We start from the raw sequence: 25906 nt of genomic DNA, 5'->3' as shown, positions 1-25906 counted from the left end.
AAAACAAATTCATTTTTAAATTAGAATATCGCAAGTTCCCTTTTGCAATGATTGTCATTAACAAATAAACAAATAAATAAATACAAAAATAGGAAGAAAATCCACAGAAATTGTGCACACCTCAGTAAATTAAAGTCAGTTTTCCCTGTGATTTATTATTTAAAGTAGAGGCCATGAGATTATCTTACATGCCGTAACTAATAACATCTGGCATCCAGGCTAGGAGAAATGGTCCCATATCCTCCTCAAAGTCAAGGAGGTTTTTACCGTTGGCACTCAGTGACTTCAGGACATCCAGTCTATAGAAAGAAGCAGACATTGTCATTAATTATTCATCAATCAATCATAAGGCATTTCCTCAAAGTCAAGGAAGTTTTTACCGTTGACACTCAGTGACTTCAGGACATCCAGTCTATAGAAAGAAGCAGACATTATTATTAATTATTCATCAATCAATCAACCACATCTAAAACTGAAACTTCCTTCCTTGTCTTCTCTCCATTTGGTTCTTGGCTAGTACAGTGATTAAGTTTCTGAAAGTTCTTGGCTTCAAACCAGTATAAATAAAATGAAATTGCACAGGGTGCTGTCATTGTTACACAGATAGAATTTATAACTCTAGCCGTCGAATTCACCAAACTCTTCCTAACTTAGGATTAATTTTAGGACTTTAGGAAAGTTCAGTTCCGTATCCAAAGAAGTAGGACGCATTGATCATGATGACAGTGCTCTTTGATGACAGTGAAATATGTTTCAAACAGAGCACTGATAGTGTTAAAGTGAAAAACAAACCTTTGCGGCAAATCTTCAAAGATAGAGTGGTTCTTGATGACCTCGAAGAACAGCGCCCTCATCAGCCCAAGCCTTTCACTCTAAGCAATAATGACGAATGATGAAAACAGAAGTGAAAAACACTTCTACAATTTATCAAAATACCCTAATAATTAAATCAGGCAAAAACATCGCTCCCCTTGGTTTTCTCTTTTTATTGAAAAACAAACTTAACCCTCCACTGAATATGCAACACTGGTTGAAACAGATACTTTCATGAGCAGCAATTTATTACGGAGGCCAAACAATTAAAACCCTTTAAGGTGAAATGAATCTGCCCCACATTTCTCCATTACATTTTCCATAATCTGAAATACGTACAAGCAAAAAATAAAACTTAATTGAAATTTCAATAAAAAAAGTTCTAGCTTTGATTTTTTTTTTTTTTTTACAATAACTGCTGCTGGTCTGATCATGTGATAAACATGTGATAAACATGTGATTATCATGTGATAATCATGAGACAATAGTCTGCAGGGGGTCTCACCTGACCATTAATGATACACTTGATGAACGTCAACATGAGGTGTCTGTGCTCCGTCGGTATGTGTGGCTCCAAGAGGTCAGAGGTCGATACCCATAATGCCTCAATTCCATTCTGAAATGAAAAGAAGAAAACAAAATTCTCCATAAAATAAATACAGATTTATTTGTACTATAAAGCCTGAGGTTTTGTTTTTACACAATGTGAGAGAAAAGATTTGGTCAATGTTAGAGACCAAAACATTTTTTAAAGGCACTAGACACTATTGGTAATTACTCAAAATAATAGTTAGCATAAAAACTTACTTGGTAACAAGCAATGGAGAGCTGTTGATAGTATAAAACATTGTGAGAAACAGCCCCCTCTGAAATAACGTAGTTTTTTCGAGAAAGATGTAATTTTACACTCAAATATTTGAATTCGATTTCGAGACCTCAGAATTAGATTTTGAGGTCCCAAAATCAAGCATCTGAAAGCACACAACTTTTAGTGACAAGGGTGTTTTTTTCTTCCATTATTATCTCGCAATTAATTTCGATGACCAATTGAGTTCAAATTTTCACAGGTTTGTTATTTTGTGCATATGTTGAGAAGAATGGTCTTTGACAATTACCAAAGGTGTCCAGTGTCTCGAAGTCTTTTCTAAAAAACATTAGCATTTTAGATAACATGCGACAACTTCGATGATTTTACAAAATACTTTTCCATTACAACAGTAGTGTTGTACCTCGATGATGGCAAATAAAATAAAAAACATGGATGACAGGGAATTGGTGAAGCAATGCGCCACATCTTTTACTGCGAGGGGGTGCTCTCAAACATATCTGTATCACTTCCGGGATATATTTATTCATACCCCAAACAGTAATTCAAGACTGGAACACATTACCACCACAGACATCATATCCACCAAGGACAATAAGACTATAATCCAATTTGAAACTACGGCACAACAAAAGTGACAGGATGCCTATTAAAACTGTGCAGGACGAATCCCGTATACCCCTGGAAGTGATACAAATATTATTTAGTGCGCCATCATGCGGTCAAAATTATGGTGCATTGCAATCAACATATTTGTGTTTGTATAGGCCCTAGTGTCTTGCACTTTGATAAAAAAAAATATCAAGAGTGGAGAGCATGAACACTCCTCAATAGACTACAGAGGAGGGACAATGCAAGACAAACATGTAGAAAATGGACCGACAATGAAGGGCACCAGTTGCGATTGTGACACATCACCCCCAATCTATGCCCCACCTTCTACGATGCCCAGCCCTGGAGGAGCAGAGCTGCCTTGAAGACCAGATGGCATCAAACAAGTGAGATGCGCCCAATCCTGGAGAGACACTAGATGAGTAGATGATGGACTCGAAAGAAGAATAAAAATTTGATGAGTTACTTACGTCTTCTAGTCGCTTGGTTGTCACCAACTCACACAGGTCTCTGATTGCCTTCACTCTCTGGCTGATTGGACTCTCCTTGGAAATCTCCTAGAGTTTCACAAATCATACAATAAAAAAATAAGATTCAAACAAAAATTATATGAATGATTTTATGATTCATTCCTTCATTAATCAAAATGAAAATTAGCTCTAGCCTGCAAGGTATCCTGTTCTTAAGTGTGAGCAATTCCACTGTATGCCACGCCCACTTAACACAAATTGGCTCCACTGATTACCAGAAGCACATAGGGCTTGCATAGAGCTAGTTTACTCTGCGCTTTGCATACCCTGATTATTAATCGACTAAGGTCTTCTCAGAATAAAGTTGATATCATAAACGCATCTACTGACCATGACTAGTTGAAACATTGAGATTAATTAATTAAGTGAAGTTAATAATGAAAAGTCCCCTCAGGACCAGTTAGCTTGGCATTTCACTAGTCCATCAACTTGTTCACTGTTCCATATGAAATACGGAAGGATTTCAAACTGAACTAGCCAGCCTGACCACTTGGGAGTGAATTTTTACTTGTCCACTGGTGTTCTGACTGGCATTTGGCCAACGGACCACTGTTAATGGAGAACGAGGCCCCTCAGTCCAAGAACATAAAGTGGTAGTCCCTGTCTTTTGATTTGCCCACCTCCCACGACAGTTCTTTTCGGAACTAAGTAGTCTCCCAAGTTCTGAAATCTACTCTCTACAGGAATAAATAGCCAAAAAGATTGCAAAAACAAATATACACAGCAAAGTAGATGTCTACACATGGTGTTATCACATAGCAAAAATACATTGATACCTCACTTTGCAATGCTGGAAAACACATAACAATTTGAATATTACTGTAAGACTCCTCAATGGTACATATACAACAAGCTCCTACCAAGCTTAAAAGTGATTTCACGATGACTAGAATATAAGTATTGTCCTTCCTGATTTGAGCAATTCATGATCGTGGACATTAAAGTTAAGCCAATGTTTGAGAAATGGGCTGTTGCCAGCTTGGTGTTATCATCTAAATCTAATGGGAGTTTGCTGAGTTCTCTTGACGGGAAGATCATCTAAACAAACAAACAAAACAAACAAACAAACAAACAAACTTGTCATTATAATCAGTACAAACCTTCAGAAGGGAAGGGGTGACCAGAAACTCTTCTGATTTGGACTGAGTTGTTGCACCAGTATTGATGGCTCCTTCTCTTCGACGGAAGATGTTCTGAAACTTCTGCTTGAATGTCTCCTTAGATACTGGCCTGGCCATGGTGACTTCCTATCTCCGGACCTCTTCAGATCCAGTTAAAACATCCTGAAAAAGAACATCAATTATCAAGTTCTGTTAAAAAATACATATTTGGTGAGGTTATGATGACGACGGATGTCTGAAGTGAAAGTGAATGCGAGAATTGGATTGGTCATTATTGGGGCATTATTGGACATGTTGGATGGAGGATAGACCTTGTTATGCATTGACGTCATCCAGCCGCCCTCTTTGAGGTCAAACGGTGACGAAACAATCAAAACGCACATAGATTGGCCAATGAACAACCTCCTTTTGACCTCAATGCGGGGGCGCCGTACTGAAATGACGTCATGTGCATAAGGTCTATTGTCTGCTACTATCTATACTATTACTAAAATATAAATACATGGTTTTCTTCAATTTTACTGCTGGAAGAATATTGTATTTTTTCCCACAAAAGCCATGTATGTGCCTGGGGAATACAGAAAAACAATGGGAAATATTACACTAACTGGAGTTGGACTTTTGTTGAAGAGGAGTGATTGGAAATTTGTGTGTGTGACTGAGTGTGCGCATAATATTAAGATAGCATGCACATTCCGATTAGCAATAAATCAGCATCTTCCAATTTCCATCTGAAACCTCACTAAGTTGTGCCAAAATAATTAAGTCATAGTAATGACCATACGACTGAGATTTCCCCCTTTCTTTTGCTTAACGTCCCTTTCACGATCCCGTACACTTACCGATCAAAAACAACGATCAGATCCGCCGATCAGCACACTGCGAACTTAAAATGGGAGGCCATGAGCGCCGCCATGTTGAAGTATCCCATCATGCACTGCTCCAATAGATAATTTTGCCTGGTACGCGAGCACTTGAACATAACACAGCCTTGCGAATTACAGGGAACCAGCTGTGATGTTTTGGTAGCTTTCGCGGGAATATCTTCGAGGTAGAGAGAGATACACATGTCAAGCAAGTTTTTATTTACTTCGAAAAAGGGTGGAGATCGCATGTGATTTGTAAAATGTATCAATTGAAAATGAACATAGGACTACCTTAAATAATAATAGAACACTTTGTAGGCTGATAGACTACAATTATCTGTGTAGTTGGAAATATCTTTGTTGAGTTGAGTTGTGACTTGTGTTGGATTGGTTATTCGTAGACCACAACAATCCACATTGAAGTCGATGTACTTTACTTGTTAGAAACGTTTACTTAGAATCCTTGAAGTATCGAGTGAAAGATTGACTTCTGTCAACCAAGTTCGTCATCATGGAAGATGATTTTGACTTTGAGAATGAATATGCGGATGATTTTGAGGCAATGCGAGAAATGGAAATGGAGATGGAAGGTAGGCCAAACTACTGACAACTGTTGTTTTGTTACTCTTTATTTTATTTTTGTAAATGCGCACAATACAATTTATTTTGTAATACTATCATGACTATTATAGGCTATGTCATTATTTATATTGATTTGTTTAATATTTATCAATAATATATAAATGATGTGAAAATTATTGTAATCCCAGACAGTTTGGTAAACATTCTCTCCAGTGCAAAATTATGATATCTATTTTCTATGAAAAACAATCATGTAGGCCTATAAAAAGTAAATATTAAATTATAGAACTAGAAATAACTTCAAAATCATAGTTTGGAAAAAGAATTAGCTGTTGCAACACTGCTTACCAACCAAAAACACCTATGGTCTTAGTTGCGATAATGTAACCCTCCTCCTGACCGACAGGCTCCGGCCGTCGGAAGGAGGGTTACGTTATCGCAACTAGTATTGTCTAAATGCAAAAAGTAGTAAATCAAAATGGCCTGAAAATGCCCTATTATATATGGACGTCATTGTCAGAACAATGGGAAATCATAATTCCTAACATATCATGGATGTCTTAACATGGACCAACCATATTTTATTGTTGGAGTCCAAGACTAGGACTAGGAGAACATGAAATTCTAGCACTCTAGCTGAACTCTGTAAAGGTTCTCAATTCAATTCACTTTATTTCCAGTTTAGGCCTAATGCAACTTTTTAATTTTGTTTTCATATAATATTTAGCATCAGAGAGAGGTTTGACTCAAAAGAAAACCACGTCCTCGGAAGCTGTTAGTAAATCTCAGAAATCGTCATCAGAAAGCATTCTTCAAACTTCAACAAGAGATAAAACCAATGGACTCCACCAACTTCAGGACAGTCAATCAGACCCAGTGTCCGCCCTGAACAAAGACAATCAAACGTCGAGAAGACTTGAAAATGGACTCGCAAGAGAAGATGAGCATACCTCATCGGAGAGGAGAGCCAAGAAACGAGATATTGAAGAGATGTTTGGGCCGATGTCTGACAGCGAAGATGAGTTGGTCATAGATGCTCCTCTTCCTACTATCAGTAAGAAGAAATCTTAATTGTTTTTTCCTGTGATGTGCAAGAAGAAGACGTACCTCATTCAAACCTCAGTTGTAGACCAAGGCCTGCAGGGGCTGAGCTGATTTCATTTAAGTCCCCCTTTGTGATTACATAGCTATCACACTTGCGATGAGATCGCAAACTGCAAACCTGTCGCACTTGCGACGTTGCAATTGAGATGAAACAAAAAGGAATTTATTTTGTGTTTTGTTTTTGTACAAATCAACTCACATTTTAATATTCACATATCCTTGGGGGATCGTAAGAAATATTTTGAGCAATTACTCATGTGCTAGCAAAGTGTTAGCATGCACTAAAGTTGGTTCCCACCAACCAAGTTGCCTGTAAGAGTTGCCTTGTGTCCCAAGGCCCTAACCCTTCCTTAACTACTTATATCTCCATCAGCACCTACTGCAAAACGTGCCCGGAAGCTCTTCCCTGAGTCTAACAAGACAGCCGATGAGAGTGTAATCACGCCACCTGCCTCACCAACAGCCAATGAGAAAATCCTTCAACAAGTTCAACGACACAGAGAAATGGCCGCGCCGAAAGGTCAAACCCGTGACCACACGAGAGCGGTTTCTGCAGGTGATCCAGACAGACCGGTGGGATACAGACGTCTTCAGGTATTGCTGAGGGAACCGCCAGGATTGTCAGCTCGACTCACCTCGCAGGATGGGCGACGAGTCTATTTAAGGATGAAGGAAGTGGAAAGTGTTGAGGACCAGATGGTGAGAATTAGTAGTAATTATTACACTTTTTTTCTTTGCTTCAGCCATCTGATAAATTTCTGTAAATAGTTGACTTTTTTTATGATGATGTATAAAACTGTTTCTTGTTTTTAAGCTTTTATTTGCTGTTTCATGCCTTGTAATTATTTATTTATCTTCTTGTAGTTAAACTTGATTTTTTCCTTGCTTAAATTGCTTCTTTTTTTCTTTTCCCTTTTTTTTCTTTTTTTTTTTGGGGGGGGGGGGGGGGGGTTATATATCTAGTTCATGTAAGTCATTTTTTTCAGCGGGCTTAGCGACGTCCTGTTTAATGCACTCATGTGCTTATTTTGATGTTTATTATTTGTCTTAAATGCAATTGTAACAATACAGAAAGGCAAGACAGTCTCCAAGCCGAGGCGGGTTGGTCCTCTACGTCTCCTGTCAATACCCGTTGAGCTGATGAGGGATGAAATTGAGAATGAGGTAAAATAAGAGACGCTTTGATAGTTAGTATTGTTTGAAGCTTTGCATGGTGTGGATAAATAGGAAGAAACTATAAATAAATTGTAGACCTGTGGGTACAACCATGAGTAAATCTCTTTTGTGGTACTGTTGGCTCTGAAAATAGCCGGTGTAGTCTCCTGTTTATAGTTTCTTTCTAGATTTCATAGTCAACAAAACACATCATACCATGACAACAGTGTGTCATGGGCGAGCGGTCTAGCGCGCCAAATTCAAGTTGTGGTGGCTGAGTAATCACAATGTGGGTTTGAATCTCGGTCCTGGCAATGTGTCCGTGGTGCCGTGTGCTTTTTCCATGGTGCCCTCTGCAAGGTTCTAATAAAAACTTTTTTGACAGAAGTGCCTATACGAGAGGAAAATTAATGTGCCCCTTCAAGAGCCCAGTTCAAGGTCTGGGACTAAAATATTTCTTAATAAAGTTTCTTTCTTTTTCTACAGAGACATGAGAGATTAATGAAAGATGCAGACAGGATCTCATCCCAACTCAAGAGGTATCAAAATATTTTTGTCTTTCTGATGATGCCATTCATTTTAGGAGTGGTTACCAAACGTATCGGTACAAGAAAGTTCCATTCAAGAAATTCTGAATTTGGTCGCAAAAATTCAGAAAGTATACAGGCCTTTTAGTGAGTAAATGTGTTAATCTTGAATTACTTGAATGAAACTCAATGGATGAGCAGTTAATTTTACTGGGGTATTCAGCAGCACCACTGGTTTGTGCATGATCCATTTATGTTCACTGTTTGGAAAAGCAAATACATGGAGATAACAGGTGTGAGTTGTCAGATGAAAAGAATGTGTCTGCTCTTTCTTTAATAATGGAGCATTCTCGTAATGTACTGTACCTTTAAGTCATAAGATATTGTGAATGTTTTGAACCAAAATACGACAGAGTTAAATTTGTATCTGGATTAAAAAATAATATTTGGTTTTTACCCTTACACTGATGTGTGTAAGCACTGCATAATAATAATAATAATAAGACTTGTAATGCGCACGTATCCACCCTGCTGGGTGTTCAAGGCACAGTAAAAACCAACAACAAAACAAAACAAAGAAAAACGGACACAAAAAAGTTAGTCCTTGAAAACCTGTGACATAAGATAAGTTTTGAGAAGAGATTTGAATGTTGTGGTACAAAGACAAGATCTAAGATTAAGTGGTAGAGAGTTCCAGATGCGTGGCGCAGTACTTTCCGTAGAATCTTTGCTACAGAGCAATCTCGGTGGTGTAGTTGGTAAGTAACTGCTCTAGATTGGCAAAGGTGGGTTTGAATCCCCTCCGAGTAAAATGCCTGTGATGTTGTTCACAGAACTCGGGAAAGTACTGTGAGTACCCAGCAGTGTTTATACACATTGGTGTAAGGGTAAAACCATTAATCTTCCATTCATTCGATGATTGTATTGATCAGAGATCTAGCCAAGAAACTTGAGATGGTTGAGCCGGAGGATGCAGACGATGAGAGAGAAGATGAGGAGGAGGGAGTAGAAGAGAAGTCCTCTGCATTGTGGGTCGATCAGTACGCCCCAAAACGCTACACCGATCTACTCAGTGATGATGTGAGTAACACAAGAAGATTTACTAAGTGGAGGAGGGGCTCTGCCTTATATGTAGTTGTGGGGCCACGCCAGTTTCATAAAGCAGAAAATACTGCTCAGCAATTTTCTCTGCTTTGCAAAATTTGAGCTAAATTAAGTGTAATTTTGGCTGGTAACCTGTTTCTGTTAAGCAATACTTTTCTGTGCTTTGAAAAATAAGTGCTTTGAAAACACACAAATTAACCAGAACGACACTTTGGAGTTGAAAATAGTAGACTCTTCTTGAAATTGTTCATATTTTGCGGGAGATTGTTCCTAAATAAAGGTGTTTCGCTGTGTTTCGCATAGTGGCCATATGAGTTGAATTTCCATTTTGAAATGTGGTAAGGAATTAGAAAAAAATAAGTGGTAAAGTCACAAAACTTGTTCAGCTTTTGTTTTTACTATTCTGAATTGTTTGCATTAATTTTAATCACAGTTTCCCAACTGACCAGTGTGGTATCTTTTCAAAAAGGAGACAAGTTCTACAAGCTGACCTTGATTAAAATGCTAGCACTTTTATTTCTTTTTTGTTTATGATTTGCCAATCATATCACTTTTTAATTCCATTTGCAACAGGGAATAAATCGCAATCTTCTTTTCTGGCTGAAACTCTGGGACATATTGGTATTTGGAAAAGAGAAAAAACAAAGGAAAAAAACACAACATCATCAACAACAGCAGCAACAACAACAACAACAACAACAACAGCAGCAGCCTGATGGAAAGGGCCCTAAGCAGTTTAAGAAGAACTTCAAGTTCAATTTCCAACATGAGGAAATACAAGAGGTAATCTTCTGGTTTAGATTTATATTTCTTTATTTTGACAGCATAAATTCCCTCTTCGAAAGGAATTAAACCTTTGGTTTTTGAACCGTTCTACTGTTTTAATCCTATGTAAATGTAGATATATAAGTAAGTAATACATAGGATTTGAACTGCCTTTAGCTACCGGGCAACCTCGGTAGTCTAGTTGGTAAGATACTGCTCTAGAATTGCATGGGTCATGGGTTCGAATCCCACCCGAGTAACATGCCTGTGATATTTGTTCACAGGATTCGGGAAAGTACCGAGTATACAGTGCACATCGGTGTATGGGTAAAAACCAAAATTAATATTCTTTATCCCCGATGCAAATTTAACATCTGTTATAAGTAATACAAGTTTATAAATACTTGACAATACTTATTCTATTCATTGTTAAATCAGCAGCTAGTTTGTTAGGATTCGAACCCACAACCATGTGATTGCAAGTCCTGCAGTTCTTGTATAATTACTGTTATTATTTTGTCTTTATTTAGGAGCTTGATGCACAGAATCGACCTGTTCATAAGATAGCTTTGCTGTGTGGTCCACCAGGTCTAGGGAAGACGACATTAGCGCATATCATAGCAAGACATGCTGGATACAACGTGGTAGAAATGAACGCCAGGTAGGACACCAGCAGCCGATTTCACGAAAACTGCAACTGCGCAAGTCCACTTGCCAAAACTTGTCTATAAACGTTGCATGCGTCAAACGTTGCCGAGTGGACTTACGAGTTACGCAGTTTCGTGAAATCAGCTGCAGGGTCCAATTTCATAGAGCTGCTTAAGCTTGCTAAGGTTACCAGCCAAAATACCATGTCACATGAACCTTATTTTGACTGGTTTCCCGCTCCTTTTTGCTTAGCTGAAAATTGTTAAGCAGTATTTCCTTGTGGTTTTGTTTTTTTACTGGCACTTCTTCTTTCAGTTTGGTTTAAGATGCACAGCATCGGTAAGATTGAAAATATAAATAGTTACAGATTCTTGAAATCTGCAGTTTTTTAGAAATGGGTAAATGGGTTACTTTTATTTTGCAAGTCCAAAACCTGACGACATTATATGGGTATTTTTTACAGTACTTTCTCAAGACTCCGCTGTTCACAGATTTACATACACATTGCAACCTAAGGTATAAAGATTGTCAAGGTCCAAAACTACCCTGAAATTATTTTTGGCCGATTCATACAATTACACCAATACCCATTTTCAGTGATGATCGTAGCGTAGATGTTTTCAAGAACAAGTTGGAGTCCTCAACGCAGATGAAGTCTGTTCTTACAAAGGAAAGGAGACCCAACTGTCTGGTCATTGATGAGATTGATGGTGCCCCAGCGGTAAGTTTGAAACTTTGCTCTCTTTTTTTTCAAGTTGTCAGAAACTTTAAGGCCACTTCAACGTGTTGGCTACAATCGACTATTTTTCCGGGGGCTGTTTCCACCTACTCCTGGGGCTGAAACAGGGTTACCCCTTTTACAGTCCATACAGATGTGGGCTTGGATACGATCTATAAGGTTTTATTCGTGGTAACACCATGTACATGAGTAGAATTTTGTTCACAACTGTGTTTATTTTGAATTGCTGCAGTGGCTAAGCAACAGTGCCATTCTGGGGCGTCAAATTACTTAAAAAGGATCTATATCTCTGGACTGAGGTTTATAATCAGTTAGCTTTGAGATTTTCTTATTGGTAGTTTGCTATCATTATTTATTTGTGTATCTATTTGTTTCCAGCCTGCAATCAATTGTCTCCTAGCATTCATCAAAGGAGGTCCAGAGGGCGCTGCCTCAGCAGCTGCCCCCAACTCAAAGAAGAAGAAACCCAAGCTGTTATTGCGACCGATTATCTGCATTTGTAACGACCCGTAAGTGACAAGGACCAATCCACAATCTTACACTAAAATAAAGTTGAATAGAATAAATAATAAATCATTAACAGTGCATTTTATAGCCCATCAGTCGGTCTCAATGCACATGATCAAAAGAGCACTTAACTCAAGCTCTGGTGTTTCTGATCAGCATTGTGTGGGTTCAAACATAGATGGTTAGAGTCCTGGTCATTAGTGCTGGGCGAATAGTGAAATTTTGTTATTCGGATACCGCTGACCAACTATCCGAAATTAACCGGATATTCGAATAGTTTTTTTCGCCGCTAGAGGGCGCTATAAAAAAAATTAAAATAAAAAAATATAAAAAAATTTTTTTTTTTTGTCGCTAGAGGGCGCTGTTCGTTTGTGAATGAGATCTTCTGGGCGGATTGATATTAGTTTTAGACAGTGTCACTCGGTTCATTCATAAAAATGACCGGATCTAATTTAAAGATGGCGATTTGCTTTTTCTTTTGATCGTGGATGACTCTACGTGAAGGAAAACTTTTGTAATCTTTGAACAAATTACGTCAGAAATGTCATTGTTTTGACTCTTCACGGAGGTGAGCATAGTTAAATACTTAATTTATGCTGTTTTATGCTGTCTTAATAGAAGTTTCATTAGGATTCAGACAAAACATTCATGTCAGTTGTCGCCCGACGTCCGCGGATATTCGGATATTAAAGAATATCCGGTTACTTGGTTGTAATTACAGAACTATCCGGTTTATAAATAGCTATTCGCGCCCTATGCGGATATCCGGTTAAGAAAAAAAAGGCATTCGCGGTTACGGATAGGAAAACCTATTCGCCATTAACCGGATATTCGAATAATTCGCCCAGGCCTACTGGTCATGACACTTGTGTCCTTGAGCAAGATACTTTACCATATTTGCATATTTGCAAGCACCCTCAGTTTACAGGTTTCCTCAGGCTTGAGAGCTAAAGTGATTAAGTTCACTTATTATAAGGCATCCTTGTTTCATTACAAGAAATATCTAATAATAATAATAATGTATGTTTTATGACCATCAGGTATGTTCCAGCTCTGAGGCAGCTCAGACAAGTCGCGTTTGTGACGCACTTTCCCTCTACCCTCACCACCAGGCTAGCGTCAAGACTCAATCAGGTAATTTGTTCAAGAGCTAAATAATAATAATAGTAATATAGTGGGTTCTTAAATAGCGCTTTCTCACACCCCTATATCAAAGCGCTTAGTATTTTTTTCTGCAAGGTATGCCAAGCTACGAATTGAAGTATGAGACCTATTCCTTTATAGCACCATGGTGCTGTGGCTCAATATGCAGCCGATCAAATCAGGAACATCGGGGCAAACCCCTTCTCTTTTCCACTAGTGCACTGGGTTCTTTTACATGCATTACACAACACAGGGGACCTTTATGTCCCATCCAAAGGACTAAGCAATATTCAATAGGTGTCTTGCTTAAGGACACAAGTGTCATGAATGGAACTCAAACCCACACTCTGCTGATCAGAAACAACTAAGCTTGAGTCTGGTGTTCTTATCTGTTTGGCCAAGACACGCCACCATTTTATCTCGAAACATAATAGATAATAGGGTTACACGCCACCATTTTATCTCAAAACATAATAGATAATAGGGTTAATGTAATATTAATTTTGGTTTTACCCATATACACCGATGGGTGTTAGCACTTTATTCTCAGTATTTTCCCGAGCTCTGTGAAAAAATCACAGGCATATTACTGGGATTGGATTCGAACCCCAACATTTGTAATTTCAAAGCAGTCTTACCAACTAGACCAACAAGATTGCCCGGTAGCTAGAGGCAGTTCATAAGGGTTAATATAAAGTAAGAATCTGAATTGTTCAAACTTTGATGTTCCACAGATTGCAAAGACCAATGCTTTACGTACAGACATGACGGCACTGATGGCTCTATGCAATAAGGCAGATAATGATATACGATCCTGTCTTAATACACTACAGGTATGACCTTTGGCCTTCAACTCTGTCAATAACCTATTTGACCTTAACTCTGTTAAAGCATTCATTTTTAATGTCACAAGTTTGTCCACCTTTCGCTCTCTGCAATATTGGTACCTGTGAGTGTAAAATTCTGTGTCTAAATTATCACTGGCGATGATTTAACAAAAGCGATTTTTAATTTCTTTTCTAGCAAGGCTTACACTTACTTAAAACCATGTGCATGAAAATTACTCTTTATGAGTTGTGTTATGTTCTGAAAAGAACTGGTGGAGTAACAACTTAACGCTTTGTTCAGTTTGCTTATTTTCTTCAGGAGAAAGTCTTTCTCCTGAATTCCATCAAAGTATCTCCACCATGCAAAGTTTCAAATCCTACTCATGTACATGGTGTTACTGCAAACCTTACTAGATTGTATCTCCACCATGCAAAGTTTCAAATCCTACTCATGTACATGGTGTTACAGCAAACCTTACTAGATTGTTTCTCCACCATGCAAAGTTTCAAATCCTACTCATGTACATGGTGTTACTGCAAACCTTACTAGATTGTATCTCCACCGTGCAAAGTTTCCAATCCTACTCATGTACATGGTGTTACTGCAAACCTTACTAGATTGTTTCTCCACCATGCAAAGTTTCAAATCCTACTCATGTACATGGTGTTACTGCAAACCTTACTAGATTGTATCTCCACCATGCAAAGTTTCAAATCCTACTCATGTACATGGTGTTACTGCAAACCTTACTAGATTGTATCTCCACCATGCAAAGTTTCAAATCCTACTCATGTACATGGTGTTACAGCAAACCTTACTAGATTGTTTCTCCATCATGCAAAGTTTCAAATCCTACTCATGTACATGGTGTTACTGCAAACCTTACTAGATTGTATCTCCACCGTGCAAAGTTTCCAATCCTACTCATGTACATGGTGTTACAGCAAACCTTACTAGATTGTTTCTCCACCATGCAAAGTTTCAAATCCTACTCATGTACATGGTGTTACTGCAAACCTTACTAGATTGTATCTCCACCGTGCAAAGTTTCAAATCCTACTCATGTACATGGTGTTACTGCAAACCTTACTAGATTGTATCTCCACTATGCAAAGTTTCAAATCCTACTCATGTACATGGTGTTACTGCAAACCTTACTAGATTGTATCTCCACCGTGCAAAGTTTCAAATCCTACTCATGTACATGGTGTTACTGCAAACCTTACTAGATTGTATCTCCACTATGCAAAGTTTCCAATCCTACTCATGTACATGGTGTTACAGCAAACCTTACTAGATTGTTTCTCCACCATGCAAAGTTTCAAATCCTACTCATGTACATGGTGTTACTGCAAACCTTACTAGATTGTATCTCCACCGTGCAAAGTTTCAAATCCTACTCATGTACATGGTGTTACTGCAAACCTTACTAGATTGTATCTCCACCATGCAGTTTCCAATCCTACTCATGTACATGGTGTTACTGCAAACCTTACTAGATTGTATCTCCACCATGCAAAGTTTCAAATCCTACTCATGTACATGGTGTTACTGCAAACCTTACTAGATTGTATCTCCACCGTGCAAAGTTTCAAATCCTACTCATGTACATGGTGTTACCGCAAACCTTACTAGATTGTATCTCCACCGTGCAAAGTTTCAAATCCTACTCATGTACATGGTGTTACTGCAAACCTTACTAGATTGTATCTCCACTATGCAAAGTTTCAAATCCTACTCATGTACATGGTGTTACTGCAAACCTTACTAGATTGTATCTCCACTATGCAAAGTTTCAAATCCTACTCATGTACATGGTGTTACTGCAAACCTTACTAGATTGTATCTCCACCGTGCAAAGTTTCAAATCCTACTCATGTACATGGTGTTACTGCAAACCTTACTAGATTGTATCTCCACCGTGCAAAGTTTCAAATCCTACTCATGTACATGGTGTTACTGCAAACCTTACTAGATTGTATCTCCACTATGCAAAGTTTCAAATCCTACTCATGTACATGTTGTTACTGCAAACCTTACTAGATTGTATCTCCACCATGCAAAGTTTCAAATCCTACTCATGTACATGGTGTTACTGCAAACCTTACTAGATTGCATCTCCACCATGCAAAGTTTCAAATTCTACTCATGTACATGGTGTTACTGCAAACCTTACTAGATTGTATCTCCACCATGCAAAGTTTCAAATCCTACTTATGTACATGGTGTTACTGCAAACCTTACTAGATTGTACCCTCCACCATGCAAAGTTTCAAATCCTGCTCATGTACATGGTGTTACTGCAAACCTTACTAGATTGTATCTCCACCATGCAAAGTTTCAAATCCTGCTCATGTACATGTTGTTACCTCAATAAGTACTCTCCAATCACAGTTCCAAATCCTCTTTTAATGTTTGTTTTTGTATTCTGCTGATAGTTTATCCACAGTCAGCGCAAAGTATTGAGTCTTGGCCTCGTGCATTCATTAAGCATCGGCCAGAAAGATAAAAACAAAGGCTTCTTTACAATCTGGCAAGAAATCTTCAAACTTCCCTTGCCTAAAAAGTAAGTGTAATTTTTTAGGGTAATCAGACGTGATATTCTTCCTAATTTACTCTGATTTCTGATTTTATTTTTTTTTGCTCCTTAAACAAATCAGGAAGAATTTGATTAAATAGCCTACACCATGTGTGTTTGTAGGTCAGCTCTTGGATAATAAAATGTTCTTACTTGTTACCACGGACCAAATATGCTCAAAGTATGCCGTCATCCACTCCGCTCCCCCTCCCCCCCCCCCCCAAAAAAAAGGAAAAGGGTCACTTATTCTACCAGCTGATCCATCAAGCCCTATGTTGGCAATCTCCCTACTTTACCAATATTTTTGTTTGGGGGTGTCACTCAGAAGCAATAGACCGAACCATTAAGCTCCGCCCCATTGCATATTGACCAATCACAACCAATTGCTCAACCAAAAGTTCGACCAAAATAAGGTCCGACATGCGTGCGCATATGCTTGGCGTGCGCGGAAGAGTTGTGCAGAATGTCATTGGAGAGGCTCACGTGTTCTTCCTCACACGTGTGCCGTGGGCAGAGCATAATGGATTGGTCTATTCAATCCGTAACTGCTGTATATAGCCAGAGATCACACCCATTTTTGTTGTGGTTTGTTCAGAAAGCAGTACGCCAATCCACATGACGTGGCCTCTGGTAAAGCAACGTTAGGCCAGTCATTAGACGGTTCAAATGACAAGAAGAATCCTACGTCGATGACAGAACGCTTCTACAATGTGGTCCAGTTGGCGCAGTCTGCTGGCGATTACGATAAACTCGTGCAAGGTAAAAACAACAGTGGTCCAGTGGATAGACCAAGATGTGGGTTTGAATAATACCAAGCTTATTGCTGATTTTAAAACAACATCGAAGTCTTATATAGCGCACGTATCTACCAAACAAGGTACTCAAGGCGCTGAGTATATACAAACTTTCAGAAAGATATGTTATTGAAGTGATGAATTATGAGACCCAATTATGTAGCAAGTTATAAGGGTTTACAAGGTGCTACTGCGCATTTAGCAGCCTCGGCCAGGAACACAGGGGCGAACCCCTTCTCTTTTCGATAAGTGCACTGGGTTCTGTTACATGCGTTTTGGCTGGGATTCGAACCCACACTCTGCTGATCAGAAACACCAGAGTTTGAACTTGGTGCTCTTAACTGCTCGGCCACGACACTTCCACAATAAGTATTGTTGTTTAGTTTTGAAGCACAATTTCTTGATTTGTGTAATTCATAATCATAAACCTTAAACCAATGTTTGTATAAAGGAGATTGGCTGCTGCCAGCTTGGTGTTTATATCCCCTTAATAGTTTGCTGAGAAGGTCATCCAAACAAACTTGTTGAACCCTCTAGAGACCATTCATTTCTGTATAATCATCACCATACGCTTATACATCACTTATCTTGTTAATATTTATTTTTAGGAAAAATGTCAGAAACATAAATAAATTGGTTTGTTTTAGGATTGTAGATTCTTTGTTTTTATGATTGCTTGTTTCTTTCAGGAATATTTGAGAATTATTTGGAGGTGAAATTCAAAGACCCAAGACTTGATGCAGTGAGTATGTTGTTATGTTTTTGGGTTGAATGTGAGTTTACATAGGCTCTTTTTTAATCTTTCACTTTGCCAAAGGCAAGCCCAGGTCATCATTTTGAAAAGGGCCTTTTTCACATGCCATCACCAGAGTTTATTTCTGTGTCTGTTTTGGTTTTTTTTTTTTTGCGTTTTGACCTAAAATGCCCAGCTTTTTTAGATTTTTCGAAAATTGTGTAAAGACCCCTTGCACAACATGGAACTCGCCTCCGAATAATGCATGTCTACCATTTCCATCATTTTGGGAGTCGTTTCCTCCGTGCATGTTTGTGCACGATTTTGACTCCCAAAATGGCAGACGGAATAGGTGTGTGTAAAGTGCACTGCTCGTAATGCAAGGGGTCAGAAAAAAAAATTCTTTGCTACCAAAAAACATGTATCGTGTTGATTTGTGTTGCTTTGGTACATCCGAGAGAGTCAATAGTGTTTCATGAGTGATAATGCCCTTTCATGATGTAAGATTGATGACCCTTTAGAAAACATAAAATAGATTGTATGACCTTGGCACTGAAAGAGTAATCCAGCATGCAGTAAGCAACAGCTCTTTCTGTTTTCCTTTCTAAATTCTTTTCTATCTAATTCCCATAGGTGAATCTGGCCAATGATTGGTTAATCTTCCATGATCGTTTGAATAGTGTCATAGCTCACACTCAGAACTACGTCTTCTATCGCTACCTTCCATACACACCAGTCACATTTCATCTACTATTTGCATCGTCTGGCCAGCAACGCCTAAAGTACCCCAACTCTTCATATGAGGTATACCTTTGTTTTGTTTTTAACCATTTGGTTGTTTTAATCCTAATGTAGTTGTATACAATAAAACTAACCTGTGAAAATTTCATTTCAAATGGTGGTCGCTTCTTTTTAGATTTCGCGAAAAACTGGAGCGAATATGTCCGTGCCGGAATCATAACCTTTAATAGAAAAAATGGTTTTAGTATGAACTTCATGATCAGTTAGATTTCAAATTGAGAAGAATTGTTATCCTTATCAATCCTGTCTAATACCTTTAAGTGTGATTGGCCATTGTTTGTTTGCTCCCCTATTACAAAGCTGCACTTCTTATTACAGAAGCAATAAAATAACTTTTCATGTAAACAAAAAAGTTAAAAATAAATATTTAACAAATTTGTTTGTAAACAAGTTTGGGAGCAGAGGGATTTTTACCCTATACTTTGTTTAAACCTGTACAGAACTTCATCAAGCAGACGAAAAATAGCAATCTGTTGACAACAATCTTGACTGGAGTGTCTCCAAACACGGCTTGCTTCTTAGATCCACGTCTCTCCGTCCAAGAAATCTTACCCCTCCTCTTGATTATCTTGCAACCAACCTTTCGACCGGTGAGTACAGTCAAAGTTTTCCTCATCATCTGCTCTTCACACTCACAGGTGTCTAAAAGGGAAAATATGCCTTTGGTTTTTGGAAACCATTTGATTGTTTGACTCCTATATATTTGTATATAGATAATTCAATCAAGCTAACTTGTGAAAAGTTTGTGTCAAAAGGTGGAGTGATTATTTTCAAATGTATTAGTCCACAATTGGAATACACAATCTGAGAGATGTTACTGTTAGTATTGCTTCTCAGATTCAAATTTTTGGGGATAACAAGGATTATCTTTTTCCACAACTGCAGTACTTTAAAGTAAAAAAGTTTCTCAACATGCTCTACACCATTGAAAGCTGCTGCTTTTATTGCAATTCATTTTCAGAGTCAATACCAAACAAATACGGACTCTTTAAAAGCACTGATAAATCAAAGCTAACACAAACCAACACCAGGTCATTAACATGTAAAAAATTATTACTTATGATTGGGTTCCCTGCAATCTTTGCTTTTCGTTAGTAAATTTGTTCAGCAACATTTCTTCTATTTCAACAGGTTAATACACAATTATTCAGTGCTCAGGAGAAACGCCACATGAAGGAGCTGATAAACACAATGATTGCTTACAACTTGACATACAACCAAGAACGCAGTGCTGAGGGACAGTACAACTATGTCCTGGATCCGTAAGTACAAGTTTTCATCATCATCATTTAGCCGTCACAACCGAGATCCCTTTCACAACATCCTGCTAGAGGTGTTTATTCCTCGTTCAGTTTGAAAGGTCCTCATTAGTTTCAAACTCTGTATCTCTTCCGATCACGACAATGTAGTTAAAGGTCTGCGTTCTCTATTAGGGCGCTGAAGTCTCCAATCTAGCACATCAGGTATGACCAGGGGCCGATTTCTCAAAATTCATTGCCAGACAAATTGTCAGTATTGCCATAGTAATTTGTATTGTGACATCACACTTTACTTAGAAACTACGATTGATTTGCAGTAAAAATCCATCTTAGCTCCTTGTGAAATCGGCCGCTGGTCTTTAGCACGATGACAGTGGCCAGCAAAGCAGACTTACAGTAGCAGAGATTGGTGGAATGTCTCCGTAGATCTGTTATTTGTACTCGTGCCGGCCATTGTCATTCTCTTAAAGCACTGACTACTCAGTACTTGTTTGAGTCCTGTGCATGTGGTTGTCATTCTCTTAAAGCACTGACTACTCAGTACTTGTTTGCGTCCTGTGCAGGTGGTTGTCATTCTCTTAGAGCACTGACTACTCAGTACTTGTTTGAGTCCTGTGCATGTGGTTGTCATTCTCTTAAAGCACTGACTACTCAGTACTTGTTTGAGTCCTGTGCAGGTGGTTGTCATTCTCTTAAAGCACTGACTACTCAGTACTTGTTTGAGTCCTGTGAAAAAGAACAGGCAAATTTGTTTGCAGCTTCTGTTGATATTTTTTTCTTAAAACCACATTGATATCCATTATGGAGGAACTAATGATTATTTGTCCGGTTTTGTTGCAGGAATCTGGATTCTGTGGTCCGTTTCAGCAGTACACCCCAAATGAAGCAGATGACATACGCAGCTAAGCAGCTCATTGCCAGAGAGGTCAATATCAACCTATGATTATTTATGTATTCAAATATCAACTTATGATTATTCATGGTCTTATTTATCAACTTATGATTATTCAAGTTTTTAAATATCAACTTATGATTATCTATAATAACTCTTTATTTTAAAGCGATTTCTGGTATCAAAACATTTCCTTTGGTTTTGACTGTTTAATCTTTCTTTGATTTTCTTCAGATTGGCCTCGAAAAGATGCGACGTAGTGAAGCAGCTATCGGAGGAAAAAATGCGTAAGTTTCCTTTTTGTTTTTTATAAAGAATTTTTGTTCAGGTTATTAGTGATGTTGCTGTGTTTTATTTGATAGATGTGCTGTGCTATACCATTGTAAGGATTTCAAGGCTGAAACTGCACATCCACAATCATGGGTACACTTTTTGTTCCAAAGGTACCAAATGAACAACAGATCAATATTGAGCAACTCTTTGCAGATCTTGTATCCGACAAATTTAAGCACTGACACAGTGATTGTTAATTGATATATAAATAACATTGAATTAATCAATCAATCAATCATAAATAATTTGTATAGTGGCTAAATCAAATGTTTGCTCAAAGGCCCTGAGGCACAGAAGAAATAAAAAGTCATTGATGGTAGGCCTCCTGAAACAAGTGAGCTTTCAGAAGTGCCTTGAATGTGTTGAATGATGTTGTGTCCCTGATGTGATTGGGAAGTTTATTCCAGAGTTTGGGTCCATATACCGAGAAGGCTCTATCAGCAAAAGTTATGTGACTTGTTCTTGGAACTACAAAGTATGGTGAACAGGAGCTACTTGACCGAAGGAGTCTCCGTCAGTGGTTTTCAAACTGTTATGTGCGCCCATGATTTTGGCTGTGCACTAATGCAATATATTTTATAGATCCAACTACCTCTTTGTGAAATTCTACGCCACCCGCCGCTTCAACCTCCTAAGTTTCTTTCTCTTTTATTTGTCTCTCTGTACCAGACCATACGAAACATCTAAGAAGGCAGTCAGAGTCACAGCAGGTGGCAAGAAGGACGGGCCCAAGGTCCCCGCCAGACATCTGGAGAAATTAAAGCCCAAGAAAATACAGGACGAAGAAGAGAAGGTAGATATAGCTCAGTAACTTCTTGAGAAGCTTCATTAATGCAAGAATTGTTAAAACTATTGCAGGGCCAAGGTGTAACATACAATGTACTTAATTTATTTTATGTATTCTGAAAGCGCCATTATTGTACATGTATAATCTTTTATATTATGTCCTCAAAAAGTGTCATCAATCGTGCATGTATGACCCATGATACGCCTCTCTTAATATATATGCATGACGTCATAATTCTTACTTACTAAATGAGGCTATGGGCGCACGTTCCCCATAACTTGCAGTGGCTGCGCCCATCGCCTTGTTTTGAGTTAGCATTGTGACGTACCTCATGCATAAATATTAAGAGAGCCTAGTGTATAAACAAGTTATCACAAGAGGGCATTATCAGTCAAGAATTTTTGACGTTTGGATGTACAGAAGGATAACAGTTTTAAATTCCATTCACTTTTTTCACTCAGCCTTTGAGAGACTTTTTTGGTCGAATCATCAAGAAGAAAGTTCCAGAGCCCATAATACGTAAGTCATCCGAAAAGATTTTGGGGACAGGTCACTCTTTCAATCAATTTCCTGCTTTTAGTAGATATGCATGTGTCCTTATAAAATATTGTGGCCATGTTTTTACTCGGTGTATTTCTTAATGTTATTATTTGTTTTATTGTAGTTGCATGTCTTTGTGAAGTGAGTCACATACATTTTTATTGTGTACTTATTGTACACATGTATATATATAACGATGTAATGAACTCATGCGCGCCTCAACTTGGGCTTAATGCAACTTTCTTGTTCAATGTTTACTGCTAAAACTTTGAGTGTTTGTCCACAACCTTTGGACTTTTCTCTTTTCCTTTTATATTAAGGTTTGAGGAAGAGAGAGCCATTTACTTTCTGTGGGTATTTCGCTCTATTTTGTATGGCCACACTCCAAATAGTTTTTTCTTGGGAGGGATAATGTTCTAGAGCTCTCGGTGAACTGAATGTTGTTTTGTGTTTAAATGATTCATCAGAGAAAATGGCTTGTTGAATCGAAGATTGTAAACTTGTGTATGTTGTCAGCCTTGTGTTGATCTTTTGCCCTTTCACATTTTTAGTGACTGGGTTGTGCTATTTGTATCGCATGTTATTGAATTGACTGGAGGGCTTGAAATCAATTCAAATGCACAAGACCATTTGTAAGACGTCAATATTTGGATGTTACTGTTGTATTTTATTAAATGCTCTTTACAGGGTTTGCCCTTAATTTTTTTTAGTGACTGGCCAGAAGGACCAGTTAGCTTTTTTGTCTTTAACTATTCCGTAAGTTTTTTTCACAAGTCACTTAAAATAAAATATGGAAGCTTTTGACCACTGAACTAGCCAGCCGAACCACTCGGGAGAGAATTCTGACTGGTACCCGGGTGTTTAACTGGCATTCAACCAGCAGAGCTGTTAAGGGAGAACGCTGTTTTAATTAGACTGGTGACCTCCTTCCAGTGCCTCTACAAAAACAATTTCTACTAAAATGTCCGTCTAACTTGTCTTTTATTTTTCATCTCTTTTTAGGGGATAATGATCAAGATGGTACCAGTACGGACACCAGCCAAAAAGACAAAGCAAGTACCAGGCAACAACAACAGCAAGATCTGTCCGGTAAACTGTGGTACAAGTTCAATCAGGGTTACAGTAACGCTGTACGTAAGACAGTACGGATTCATGATCTAATGTAAGACCGAGCAGGAGGGAATATAGATCCAAAGGAAAGAATTTGAATAATAGTAATAATAATAAAAATTTCTTATATAGCGCGTTTTACAAAAAACGTATCAATGCGCTTTTATTAGTGCCCTGGGGTGGATTTCACAAACAGTTAAGATTAGTCTTATACTCGTCCTTACTAAGGACTAGCCTTAAGTTTTTAATATCTCCTAGGACTAGTCATAACCGAACTCCTTGTGAAATCGACCCTATGGTCATTGTTTCAATAGACCTTATGCACATGACGTAATTTCAGTAGGGCGCCCTCACCTAGAGGTCAAAAGGAGGTTGTTCATTGGCCAATACTGTGCGCCGCGCGTACACATCTGTGCATCTCGATTGTTTCGTCACCGTTTTTCCTCTAAGATGGCGGCTGGATGATGTCAATGCATAAGGTCTATAACACTCTTTCTCAGCTGTCTCGGGGAGCTGTGGTGCTCAGAAGGCTTTTTTGCAGACACAATATCAACCTGTACTCTCACAAACAGGTACCAGTTTATACTCATTGGTGAAGAGAAGCAAAAAAGTCTCATTCAGAATGATTCAGCCATGCTAGAATTTTTTTATGATTGTTCCTCCCAAAAAATAATTAGGATAGTTTTATTATAAATATTATTATATATGAACAATGTTTATCATAGATTATATTACAAAAATCAGGTGGAATATCAGGCCCGAAATATTAAATGTGGAGACCTTGGAGGCCTTGCCCTGGTATTGGCCTCGTTGCCCCTTCACTGAGAAGTTTCCCATAGACTTTAAGATTGTTCAATATGATAGAGCAACAGGCTTTAGGCTTCGCTCTTGTAGGGGCACAGAACTTCGCTCTTGTAGGGGCACATCAATTTTTATCTGGTAAGGGGCTTGCTATGAGTTTAAGTTTGTCTTGGAAACTTTCAGAGGGCACCACAGAAAAACCACAGGGCACCATGGCAATTTTTGTGGGTGCTGTGGGTTATTTTGAGGCCTAGAGTATAGACTCTGTACTTGTACAAAACTTAATAAAGGGAATTTTACGGACGCAGACTTTTCCTGTTTTTCCGCTATTTTGCTCTATGTGCATAAACAGATTTTATCAGCAAGTTTCCTGCTTAATTTATTTTTCATGGCATGCAATGTTTCAGCTGATTTCCTTATGGGTTTCTCATCTGTGCTATTCAGAATTGTAGTACAATACAAAGCGCCTGGAAATTTTCCCCTTTTGTGTTATCAGAGATGGCGAAAAAGCTTAACATGTTTTTTTTATTTTTAAATAAACATTCCTGCATCAGTTGCAGCGACACTGAATCAATGTTCATTGTTGGTGTACTGTTCACAGTTGTATGGAAAGTAAATGAAATACAATATGAATATGACATTAATATTTAACTTCCTTTACTTTATGAATGCATAAACAAACATTGCCTTCCTTTCAAAATATTTTGTATAATAAAATATTTTAGTGATTATAATAAAACAAAACATCATGGCATGAATGAGCTACATACCAGCTGTAAAGACTTGATTTTGTTTTGTCTTGTATATTAAAAGTACTTTAACTGTCATTTGGTGCTTGATATAGGGCATGGTGTGGTGATGTGTGTGTGTGTGCCCCCCCCCCCCCCCATTGTATCATTTTGGGGGGGTGATGGGAAGGGGGTACATTTCAATTGGGAGGGAGGGAGGTGTCTCCCTCTGCCACATATATGGTTTGGTAATCGGTTGTTTCTTTTGATCTCTACTTGTAAACATATGTTTTTGTTTTGTTTAAAAACAAAAATGATGTCAAAGCACTCGTCCATGCATGAGTCAATTACGTGTTTGTGTTTTTTATGTCCGTTTGTTTTAAAAACTGGAAAATAGACGTGCCCGATGTTCTGTAAAAAATAAATCATAGAATATTCGTGTACATGTACTCTTGTTACTGTGATGTGTGATGTGTACCTCGGCAGGCAGACTTACATTTGGGAATTGGAATATTTTAAACTCTATTTTACTCATGTTCAAATATTCTGGTAAAATAAAAGGTTACAATACTAATTCCTTTTCAGCCATCTTGATTGAATTCTGGCGTTTGCTGTTATTAATGAGAAGTCTTTCACTGACTGAAATAAAATGAACACCTTTGGACCCGCAACCTAATTCC

At 38.2% G+C, this 25906-nt stretch overlaps 2 protein-coding genes across 3 annotated transcripts in view; one reads left to right on the top strand and one right to left on the bottom strand.

Moving 5' to 3' along the window:
* The window catches only part of LOC139943763 (tuberin-like), an 84723-nt gene extending 79898 nt beyond the window's left edge, over window positions 1-4825 (bottom strand). For both annotated transcript variants that reach the window (XM_071940552.1, XM_071940553.1), the window contains exons 1-6: window positions 4745-4825; window positions 3882-4064; window positions 2722-2808; window positions 1319-1429; window positions 793-872; window positions 189-299 (exon numbers count right to left, since the gene is read on the bottom strand). In XM_071940552.1, the coding sequence (XP_071796653.1) occupies window positions 189-299; window positions 793-872; window positions 1319-1429; window positions 2722-2808; window positions 3882-4019 (527 nt within the window). In that variant the 5' untranslated portion in view covers window positions 4020-4064; window positions 4745-4825. The remainder of the gene's footprint in view (window positions 1-188; window positions 300-792; window positions 873-1318; window positions 1430-2721; window positions 2809-3881; window positions 4065-4744) is intronic.
* A 111-nt stretch (window positions 4826-4936) lies between these two features.
* Window positions 4937-25268, top strand: LOC139944523 (chromosome transmission fidelity protein 18 homolog). Its single transcript, XM_071941565.1, has 23 exons — window positions 4937-5358; window positions 6078-6404; window positions 6828-7153; window positions 7526-7618; window positions 8096-8148; window positions 9069-9216; window positions 9814-10023; window positions 10536-10666; window positions 11251-11374; window positions 11771-11901; window positions 12940-13033; window positions 13777-13875; window positions 16309-16436; window positions 17044-17207; window positions 17932-17984; window positions 18609-18779; window positions 19217-19366; window positions 19908-20038; window positions 20876-20960; window positions 21162-21214; window positions 21930-22053; window positions 22509-22566; window positions 23590-25268. Exons 1-23 carry the CDS (start codon window positions 5280-5282, stop codon window positions 23751-23753), a joined length of 3096 nt encoding a protein of 1031 aa, XP_071797666.1. The 5' UTR covers window positions 4937-5279; the 3' UTR covers window positions 23754-25268.
* Window positions 25269-25906: the final 638 nt, after the last annotated feature.

The sequence above is a fragment of the Asterias amurensis genome, chromosome 11, assembly GCF_032118995.1.
Source record: "Asterias amurensis chromosome 11, ASM3211899v1".
Classification (NCBI taxonomy): Eukaryota; Metazoa; Echinodermata; class Asteroidea; order Forcipulatida; family Asteriidae; genus Asterias; species Asterias amurensis.
The sequence above is the reverse complement of the archived record's forward strand: the minus strand, read 5'-3'. Positions and strand labels throughout refer to the sequence as shown.

What these genes read in the sequence shown, in the direction of transcription:
- LOC139944523 (XM_071941565.1), top strand. Translation starts at nt 5,280, where the DNA reads ATGGAAGATGATTTTGACTTTGAGAATGAATATGCGGATGATTTTGAG. An exon ending in GTGGTAGAAATGAACGCCAG is followed by an intron (nt 10,667 to 11,250) that starts GTAGGACACCAG and finishes ACCCATTTTCAG; the next exon opens with TGATGATCGTAGCGTAGATG. An exon ending in TACAACTATGTCCTGGATCC is followed by an intron (nt 20,039 to 20,875) that starts GTAAGTACAAGT and finishes GTTTTGTTGCAG; the next exon opens with GAATCTGGATTCTGTGGTCC.